Source organism: Sinohyriopsis cumingii, chromosome 11 (assembly GCF_028554795.1).
Source record: "Sinohyriopsis cumingii isolate HCF-2022 chromosome 11, ASM2855479v2, whole genome shotgun sequence".
NCBI lineage: Eukaryota > Metazoa > Mollusca > Bivalvia > Unionida > Unionidae > Sinohyriopsis > Sinohyriopsis cumingii.
In genome coordinates this window covers 10681604-10693026 of record NC_142971.1, presented here as the reverse complement: position 1 = coordinate 10693026, position 11423 = coordinate 10681604, and the positions used below count along the sequence as shown (strand labels likewise).

Sequence of the window (11423 nt, the reverse complement as noted above, 5' to 3'; positions counted from 1 at the left end):
GTTGGTTTGACATATGGAAGAAGACTTTCAGTAGCTGTTGCAACTCTTTCAGTAACTTTTGTGACGGAAATGTATGTATGTATGTATGTATGTATGTATGTATGTATGTCGGTATGGAATTCCATCCACACCTGGTGCCTTGTCAGAGCTGAACATTTTGATGGCTCGCTCGACTTCTTCCGTGGTAGGGAGCAAGTCCAGATCCGACGTAGTTGTCTTCAGGACAATTGCGTCTAACGCTGCAGAGTCTACGGTGGAGGGCACTTTCAGTAGATTGAAGATGTGTTCTTTCCACCTTTTGGTGATACTCTTTTCGTCCTTGAGCAAAGTGGTCCCGTCCGAAGATATTAGCGGGGTGCTGCAGGTTTTCGATGGTCCACAGACATCTTGCATGGACCGGAAAAACTCTTTCGAGTTGTTAGTGTCTGTGTAATGCTGGACTTCATCTACTTTGTAGTCCCACTATATATATATATATATATATATATATATATATATATATATATATATATATATTTGTTTTAAAGACTAAAAATGAGATAGATGTAAGTTAAATGCTGTCTGAGAGATAATGCAAATCAATACAATGCAGATAATCTTATCATGCTTATATTGTCATATTCAGAATGAAATGAACACGTCTTTTATACAGACCTTTAACGTTTATTTTAATCATAAAAGTTTCCTTTTTATTCTACATAATACTCGATATTTTCACTTGTGCAGTGTGTATGTATTCTCTTTATGATTCTCTCTTGTCTTCGTCTAATCCTGAATTGGACGTCTGAACACGCCATTTAACGGATAGTTTTGATATTGAATATCACAACAGACATGACAAACATCTACACACTTTTCTTGGAAAGTTAATTGAACCTTGGAGTAATAGTAAGACATCTTAATTTAGGAGAGTAAAACAATAAGATATTAACTTTGCAAAATAAAATATTAATATATTTACAACTTGTTAAACCGAGAAAGAGCCGTTATTTCGACCGGTAGAAAGAATATGTTGAAGTCTGAAATATAATTTGAAATTCTGATTCTAGCCCTGAATCACAGAAAAATTCAGAAACGTAATTTTTTTCTCAGGGTATGAATAGAAGCAAATTCTTTCCTATTAAATTACTCTGAATCTCCTTTGAACCGTTTGTCAGCAGTCCCTTCGTCCAGTCCGTTGCGGCCAAAGCGCATAAATCTCTTGTCAGCCTCCATGTCTCTACCAAAGCGCATGAATCGCTTTCCGAAACGCATGAACCTTTTGTCAGCGGAACTATCGTCATAGCTATTTCTGCCAAATCTAATAAAGCGTTTATCTTCGTCGCCGCGGCCAAATCGCATGAAACGTTTGTCTTCTATGCCGTCTCGGCCAAAACGCATAAATCTCTTCTCAGTATCCGACATTTCCGGCTCTGCTTCTTCATCGTCATCTCCTCGACCAAATCTCATAAAGCGTTTCTCAGAGTCCGGGTCACGTCCGAATCTCATAAAACGTTTGTCCTCGCCATCACGTCCGAACCTCATAAACCTCTTTTCCACGTCTTCCTCGCCACGACCGAACCTCATGAAGCGTTTTTCGGCGTCTGGCTCACGACCAAATCTCATGAAACGCTTTTCGCCATTTTCCGTTTGGGGCATATCTACCTCTCTCTTCTTTTTCTCGGGTTTTTCAGAGCTTAGTACTGCAGTTTGTCCCATATCTGCAGCTGACTGTTGCGCAGTATTCGTTTCCGCTGATCTCTTTTTTCGCAATTTTACTCCGTTGGCTAGTTCGAAGCTCTGAATTCTGTTATTTATAGACGTTAACATGTCATCTAGTGATTTCCCAGATCTGCCGAAGCGCAGAAAGCGTTTGTCTTCCAAGGGATAAATTCCATCACTTCTACCAATTCGGAGAAATCCGTCAGGTGTTCTTCCAAACCGTAGAAAACCGTCCCCGCTAAGTGCCCTGCCGAATCTTAAAAACCGCTTTTCTCTGAATGGTTCATCAGCTGAAATAAAGAAAAGCAGATTACTCCCAAAATGCTCTCCTTCCCCCTCATTGTGAAGACTACAATCAAGACCCCTAAACATACCAGTGAGACGTAACACGAGTCTATATGGCCAAATAGTGGTATTATCCTCGTCGATAATGATAAAAATATGATTCAATTTTTGAGCTACATTTCAATACGTTTAACTATTCAACGTTCACTAAATCCACAAAAATCTGAAACCCGCCATTTCCGTGCAATTTTTAATGAAGGGTTATAACTATGGTTCTTCTATAATAATACGGACTTGTTCATAAAGGAAAATTATTTACCAGCTACTTCCTCTAATTAGAAACGACAACAAATACCGTAAGAAATTTTGATAAAATCTTTTAAAGGGGTTTATCTTCCAATGCGTCTAATCATTTTCCTTGGTAAAGGGGATGCTAGTAATGAATACAAAATCATCTTGCTTCACCAATGAAAGCGACGTTATTTGTGTGATATAGTTTTACACAGAACATTATTTAACCTTTCTCATTACTCCTAGTAAACTACGAAACTGTGATATGAGAATACAGTATTTCTAGAATTTACTTCAATAGACGCCGATTTCTTATATCAATTCAGTTAAGAAAAATTGATGTTTCTCTTTTTAAAATACGGCAGTATAGTTTTCACCATACGGCCCTATAAGAGTAAATAAAACGTCGGTTAACGTTGACAAAAACTTTGTTTCGGCCGCTTTCTGAAGGTTCTTCATGGCCACTGATAATATGGAATCTTTGAAAGACAAATTTCTGATTCTCTGTTGATATTATTTAAATACGAAATTTATTTCCATTTATATTCTCTTTTTGATCTGAATGAGTCATAAGTAAAAACTTAAATATCATAATGAGAAGGAAAAATAAAACCTACACTATTGAAAGAAAAAATTATGCAAATCCACAGCAGATTATTTGCATGAATATTTCCAAGGATCGCTGAAAACAACGATTTGGCTTATATTTTGTTTCTAGAGAAGTCTATAGGAGTATCAAACCGGAGAAAAGGCCAAACCTGATCCCCTTAAGAAGAAACATTAATCTCTCAGACGGTAGACCTATGTCAGTAGATGGAAAGGAGCATCTCTAAACAAGCCTACATGGGATTCGTAGACAAGACAAAATGTCGATTGTGGACATCCCATCAGAAGGAAATCTTGGATTGGATTTTCTAAAGTTTAACTCGTGTCGACTCAATGCTAATGAGACTCACCTTTCACAAGGAGAATTTAACTTGTATATTTAAGGGACAAGTAGAATGCGCCAAAATAATTCTCTCTGAAACATTGAACGTTCCAGCTATGCACGAAACGATCGTTCCATGAAAATTTGAGAAACTGTCGTCTTCAGCAGTGCTGGAAATTGAACTGTTAGTGCAGTATCAGAAGTGTGGACAGCGCCACAACATACTAGTCTAGAGGACGCTGGTCAGAGACTGTGAAGGAAATTTGCCAATACGGATACTGAACGCAACTGCAGATAAATTGTATGCTGGGACAAACATTGCTGTATTATAAGTAGTCGGAGAGGTCGTTGACTTGGATGCGAATGCGACCATTCGTTGTCTTCAAAATAAGGAGTCGCAGCTTCGAGTGCTTGCTCAAGCATCAAAAGAATTACGCTCTGAAGGACATGCAAGAAAGGTGCTTACGTTTCTCTGCGACTATCAGTCACTCTTTGCTGTATCTGATGCCGATCATTAAAGGACAACAAAGACGTGACACAAAATTGAAACGGGGAGCTCGAGACCAATAAGATAAGACTACCCCAAGAAGGATTCCGATCCACTCCAGGCAAAAAATTGAGAAGCATTTGGACGACATGTTAAAGAAAGGGATAATATAACCATGTTCCGGTCCATAATCGTCGCCTCTGGTTTTAGTTAATACAAAGGACGGTACAAGGAGGTTCTGCGTCGCCTACCGTGTCTTGAACAAAGTGACTTCGAAAGAAGCCTACACACTACCTTGGATTGACGAGTCGCTTGATTCGCTATGGGGAGTAACTTGGTTCTCGACCTTATACCTCATGAGTGGATATTGGCAGGTAGAAATGAAACCAGAGGATCGGTCGGTTTTGCAACTAAGCAAGGTTTATAAGAGTTGAATGTTATGACGTTCAGGTTCTGTAATGCACCCGGGACCTTCGAAAGACTGACGGATTCAGTTATGGCTGGGGTGCAGTGGTAGATATCTTTGGTGTACCTCGACGAGATAATAATATTTGGAAGCATATTCGAAGATGTGATGCGTCGTCTGTTACAGGTCTTTGGCAAGATGCTGCAAGCTGGTCTGAAGTTAAACCCCAGAAATGTCGTTTGTTAGTAAAAAAAAAGCCAATGACGTGGGACATATTGTGTCGGAGGAGGCGATACGTATAGATTCAGAGAGAATATGTCCGATGGGGGGCATACTGGAGAAATTTGACGTCGCAGACGGAACTTCGCAGTTTCCTAGAACTATGTTTCTACTATCGCCTATTCATAAACGAATTTGCCTTTATTGTAGTTAGCTTACGCTGATCAACAGATAATGGAAGACCATTTGTCGGGACTGAGAATTGTCAGTCTTCTTTCGGCGAGTTGAAGAGGCGATTGACGACGGGCCCCGAGTTAGCGTTCCCAGGGCCTAGAAAGCCTTTTATTCTTGATTAAGACAAGAGCGACAGTGGAATTGGAGCAGTCCTGTCACAAATTTACAACGGAGGCGAGAGAGTTGTGACATACGCTGGCCGATCGCTAACAAAAGCTGAGAGAAGATACTAACTACGTCAAAAGAAAAGAGCTCCGGTCGTAGTATTCTTTGTGAAGTATTTCAAGTATTACCTTACATGGATGACATTTCTTGATTAGGACAGATTACAGCTACCTGAAGTGGTTACTGCATTTAGGAAACCCAAAAGAACAACTCGCAAGATGGATAGAAGTCTTGTCACAGCATCAGTTTTCAATTCACCACTGCCCCAGAAGAGTGCATCGTAACGCTTTCCAGAGGCTCATGTAGGCGATGCAGATTGCAAGTAGAAACACCAACCGAGAAGAAAGAAACGAAAGTAAGCAGCACTGATCTGGTGACAGACGAGTAACGGAGTGTTACGACTGATATGCCGTTAGCTGCGATACAGACTTCATGTGGTAGCGACGTGTTGACAAAGGCTCAGAAATCCGACCGGGATGTTGCAATTGTAATGAGCTGGGTTGAAAGCAATGAACGACCTAAGGACCGTGCGAAGCGAAAATCACCAGGACAGAAAGGCGAGCTCAACTGCAGCATGTCGCGTCATGGGTTCCGACATCTTAGGGCCACTTACGAAGACCGAAAATGGAAACGTTTACATTCTCGTGATAGCTGACTACTTTACCAACTGGACTGAGATATTTACAATGCCTTGCCAGGAACATACAGTATTCGCAAAACTGAATATAGTTTTGATGTGGCAAGACAGATTAACACAAATCAAAGCCAACAGTTGGAGAGTGAAATGTGTAGGTTTCATGGAATCGAGAAAAGTAGGACATGTTCATAACATGAGCAGTGCGACAGTATGGTGGAAAGGATGAACCGATGCTAGAGAGCGTGTTATCTGCTTCAATCGACGAACGTGACAAGTGCCTTCCGCACCAGCGATGGCATACTGCTCATACTGCTTGAAACTTCAGGTTTTACTCCCAAATTTTGTGATTATGGGAAGGGTGACATGAATGGATTCAAGCATTGGAAAGAAGATTTAAAGTTTCCCATTGTTTCGCCAGAGAGAACTTGCAATGTAACATGTGGCGACAGAAGCGCTATTATGATAACAGGTCAACATGGGAACGATTTCTTACAGGCGACCTTGTCTGGTTATTTTCGACGAAGAGAAGAAGGGGGATTTCGCAAAAATTACAGCCAAAGTGGTATGGGCCCTACAAAGTAATTAACAGGCTGAATAACGTCAACTATAGGGTTAAATGCGATAGACACGGGCGGGAAGCCTCTCCTAGTGCAGGTGGATCGCTTGAACAGTTCTCATAGATGTAATGATGCCACTGGCGAAGCAAGGAAATTTGATTCTGAGAATGCGGAAAGTATTAAATAAAAATCAATGGAACGACAACCGTGCTTTATGTGATTTTTATTTTGTTTATATATTCGTATGTGCGTGCAAGCACATAGTTGTGGAGGCGACACAGTCGACGAATCTGCGACCCAGTCAGCGGCCAAGTCGACGACGCAAAATCAAAGAAACAATGCATACGGTGGATATCCCATTGGGTAGAAAGCTATCGCAGACAGGAGCACTAGTCCTAAGATAGATACAGTGGGGTATCACTCCAAATACAAAAACCTTGCCTAAAAAACCCGAGATAGCGAGACTCGGGGTAATGTAGCAAATGGAAAGGGTGAGTTACCCTTTATATATATATATATATATATATATATATATATATATATATATATATATATATATATATATATATATATATATATATATATGACTTTTAAAGTGCTGGTGTAAAGCAAAGTTGATATGCCAATACTATATTCCTATATCAAATTGTGATCTGCCCATGGCGCATACAAATAATGTTTCAAGATTAGATTATATTTCAATAGTAGGCTACCGCTTCTATATTCTATATGAATTTCGCCTGAATAGGCATTAGCTTTGCAACAAAATAACAATAAATAGTAATAATTAAGCATGGTGCAGAATTTCTCTCTCTCTCTCTCTCTCTCTCTCTCTTAAGGAGAAGAATACAGGGAATTATGTGGAGGGAGAGATTTCAAGTAAAATTGAACTTGTACCAAGAAGCATTAAAGAACTTGGGACTTGGCAACAGTGAGATGTAAATATTCTATGGGAATTTAATACAGTGTTCATAATTGCAATAGCCTGTCAAGATTTGTAGAGTACATGTTTTTTAAGGAGGAATATACATACTGTAATTTATTTCATAATTTTTTAAATTATATTTCTTTCTTCATGTGTTATAAAACCTATTAATATGGGTCTGAAATATATTATTTAATAATAAAGTGTCCGAAGGCAGCTCTACCCTCCCTCACTATTTCTCTACTACTACGTCGGTTGGTAAGTCAGGAGACTAATGCCTTTATGTTAAGTCTTCACAGCCTCACCATCTCTCTCTCTCTCTCTCTCTCTCTCTCTCTCTCTCTTCTGCAACGATGTCTCTGGACACGGACATATGAATGATGGAAAAGTGTAGTCACACGAGACATGGATATAATAACGTTAGAAATGGAGGATAGAATATTGTATGGTTGATAGTAATCTTAATTAAATCATAATAATGTTTGAGGTATCTCTTGATGGGTTCCCATTTCTCCTAGTTCATATTTCCAACTAGGATCAAAGCCACAGAGCCGGATCAGGTCAAATCTTGAGGGGAGGGGGAGAAGGCAAGGTTTTAAAATTTCAAAAGGGCAATAAGAGAGAGAGAGAGAGAGAGAGAGACCCGGAAAACCCCCAGTTTCAGCCCTGCTGTTTTTAGTGCTCTATTTTCTTCAATTAATCTATTTCCTTGTTTAAATCTCAAATGTTTCTTATATTGATTTAATCAATAAGAATGAAAGTAGAAGTTCAAAAACTAAAATAAGTACTTTATCAATTTGCAAACGAGATTGCGAAAATTCGCAAAAGGTTAAGAACTACATTTTGTAGCGGTCACACTTGACAGGGATGTGCTGAGCTGCTTGTAGTCAATCGTAACTGCGTTGGAAATGTACGTATGTGTGTTTGAATGTGGTATAAATAAAATATATGCATAGTATGTACGCTTATCTTTGATATACCACTCGTTGTATAAAATTTCATTAAAAAGAAACTCAGCAAGCCTCGTTTCCTTTTAATGGAACATTTATATATCTCGTGACATATGAATGATATGGCGTACATACTATATATATATATATATATATATATATATTCTTTTACCTAATTCTTTTCGGCCTCTCGTGCTTAATGCGCAGCCTTAATTCCTTCATAGTTGACTGAATACGAGTAATATCGTCGCTATAAATAATTTTACTGAATTTTGCGTGCAGTGTAACTTTTTCCCTAGAACCAGTACGAATAATTTTGATCTGACATGCCATCAAAAAGTACCTTACTGCCTTCTTTAAAATTGCGGGATTTAAAATATATACATTCGTATATGCTTGACTTGAACAAGACATAAAAAAGTATTCAGCTTTAAAAATAAGTAAAAGGCGTTGTAAAGATATATTTTGCTCTGTTCTCAGGACCAATTAATTTACAGCTTCACAGAAGTGATCTATAGCTTATTGCATAGAGTCTGCTTCATTTCTCAGACTATTCCTATTTCAAGCTATTATTGAATATCTCAGAACGTTCAGACTGTGGCTCCGGATTAAGGTTTAGTTTCAGACACTTGAACATTTTTCTAAGTTATTGATAAATTACCTTTTACATGGTATCCGACTATTTATAAACTGCCCAAGTCTCGCGAGATCTCAAATTGCGATATTTATCGACGGAAAATTGTATTGCAAGAGAAACGTTTTTTCTTATAGTTCGAAGGAAAGTTGAAATTAAAGTTAATAAATAAAGTGAAAAATATGCAATAAACAAAAGGATTTTCAACGACAATTTGTTGCGCAATGAACAGTTGTATAATTGTCCTTGTAATCCGTCAGTCCTGATACCCATATACGTCTCTGGAAAAAATGCGCACATAAAACAAAGACTGACAACTTTATTCTATCTGCTAACCTGTCTACTTAGATATTCTATTTTAATTTTATGTCATTTTTATGAGGTCCTTTTAAACGTTTGTGAAGACACGGTCGGCTTTCACGTTCAGATATTGGGCGTCAAACTAAATACGTAAATTATATCCCAAAAGTACAATACCTATTCCTTTCAGAACAGTTAAATATCAATTTCATGTTAATTAAAAGGAGTATTCTTTAATTTATTCAATAATTGCGGTGGAATATCGAAAATTGTTGTTTATCAACGTCATGAACAGTGTGCTGAAAGGGAGGACATAGAGAATTACAAACAACGGTGTATTATGTCAAGCTAGGCTGCACTTTAAACTAGCGTAACACCCAGTTAACTGTAAGCAGCTTTTAAGAAATGCAAAGGTCATAAAAAAAGCAAGGAAGCTCATTAATCTTACTTCCACAATATACGATTATATACATAAATGCAGCAAATTAATAAAACCGTCAAAAGTCTATAAAAGGTATGGATATTAACAGCTGGATGGATTTAGTTTTGATTTATGGCAGTGTAATCAAAATCAAATAATGATCGGTCTAGTGTCGATTACTTGAGAATGTAGTCAATCACGTTTACCGCTTATTGAAAATTTATCGTTTTAGTTTTAACAAGTTACCAAGCCAAATATGAGAATTTCAGAACTGTGAATTTTGACGGTCGATTTGCGTAGAAGGTAATGCCACAGAAGCCCCCATCGCAACCGTGTTTAAGAAGAAAATTATTTGGTGTTTCTAAGAAATAAATCTCTTAAAATACATTATTTTCACTTTAATGTAGGCCACCATTAGAGACTGTCCTTGACGTCAGAAGTTCATTATATGTTTACAATGGCTAGATGTATTCGAAGGTGAAATGTGATTTCAGGATTGATATGCCGAACATAATAAATTTATACTTAACTAGTCGGACATTTCTGATGATCAAGTTATACCAAAATCGACGGTTTTAATATGCAAACCTTATAAAGGATGATCTACCTGTTTTCAAGTGATAGCTTCAGCGATGACTTAGTCTTTTTACTTTTTCTTGGGGGAGGGCCTTTAAAAATAGTGTAACAAGTTTTGTTCTCGTGTTTGGCTCTCGTTTTTATCGCTGCCACCACAAAATGAAATCAGTCACTATCTTGCTAAAATACCTTCACTTGTTTTCACTTCATATTTCAAGGGATTCACAAAAACGTTACGAAACTGTAGAAATCTTAATCCTAGGCAGCAACTCAACAAATATTATTCTTAAAAATTCATAATTTTTCGCCAACATGTAAAAGATTGAGACTAGAGTAACAACTCAAAGCAAGGCTGACAGCACAATAAGTCGTCATGTACAGGCCGTGACGTTGTTTGCCTGCGAATAGTATGTAATACTTGGCAGTGAAAACAACACTTCCCACCTCATGAACGATTCAGACATCCTCATATGTCTTGGTATATTTTAACTCTCCAATATGGCGTAGCCGATACCACAGTAGATTTTGTTTTTCAATTTTGAACTTAATTATTTCCATAAGCAGAAGATTTTCCTAACTTCATTTACATTTTCCGTATTTATGAAGCAATATATATCGAAGAGAAGTGGAATTTTCCATAAGAGACGTACGAGATATTTCTTGTGTATCTTTATAAAGCTCAGTATAAATAACACATTCAGATATTTGGAAATGAAGGCATAGTTTGAAAGAGATTAAATTCTATCTTTTAGAAAATGAAAATACAAAGTAGTCCGATTATTTTACTTTCAAGAAATCCATGCTATTGTCAGTTAATGGTCTATTGCTGATCAATCGAAACATTTCACCAAAAGAAACTTGATCTTTTTGCTCAGTGCGTCGTTTCAAGCATGTTATTTTTTAAAATTTGGTATGCTTTAATTTGCTGGGGGCGGTTAGGTTTCTTACATTCGTTTTCCAAAAGAATGAGGAATTATTAAAATGTACAGCTTTTTGAACAATTCTAGTTCTGTAATTGTTAAATAATTAATTTCGTCATCAATGGTTGAGCGCAACATCACACTTACGAAACTTGCCTGACACATTTTAGTTTTTTTTTTCTTCTTCAGGTTGAGATGCAGTGACACAAAGCTATCGTGAAATGAGACGGACACTGTATCTAGACTTTTTAAATTTACACACTATCCTAGGGTAAACAGCTAGCCTAGGTATTAAGAAAAGGAAAACGGTTGTGCAATTCGAAATGCAGATTTCTTATAGCATAGCTAATACTGTTTTGCCTATTACCGTTCATAATGATATATTAAAATGACAACAATTCGACCATACGAAAGGAATCGACGGGTTAGCAGTTAGAGCACAAATCAATTTTAATATTTTCTCATTTTAACACGCAACCGTATTATTCATCACTATTACACGGTCTATCCACATCAATTTCACTCTTTTACTTCCCAGTCATAAAAAATGCTCATCAGCTTTCACCACTGAAAACTACCCAATCATCTTAACTTCATAACTGCTTGAATCTTAAAAGTAATATTATTGCCTATGGCTGCATTGAGACCGAAAAAAAAAGAACAAAAGACAGAAAAGGAAATAAAGTACACGATACCTAATTTACTTATATGACTATTTTCTGAAATGATATTTTTTCTGCCTTTTTTGCGCTGTAGTGGTAATGGTATTTTATTTTCGCAAATTTTG

The 11423-nt window shown here is 37.3% G+C and overlaps 1 protein-coding gene across 1 annotated transcript in view; it reads right to left on the bottom strand.

Moving 5' to 3' along the window:
- Window positions 1-642: 642 nt before the first annotated feature.
- The window catches only part of LOC149787605 (uncharacterized), a 43613-nt gene continuing 32832 nt past the window's right edge, over window positions 643-11423 (bottom strand). Inside the window, exon 3 of the mRNA XM_089975615.1 lies at window positions 643-1991. Coding sequence (XP_089831741.1) covers window positions 1126-1991 — 866 coding nt within the window. The 3' untranslated portion in view covers window positions 643-1125. The remainder of the gene's footprint in view (window positions 1992-11423) is intronic.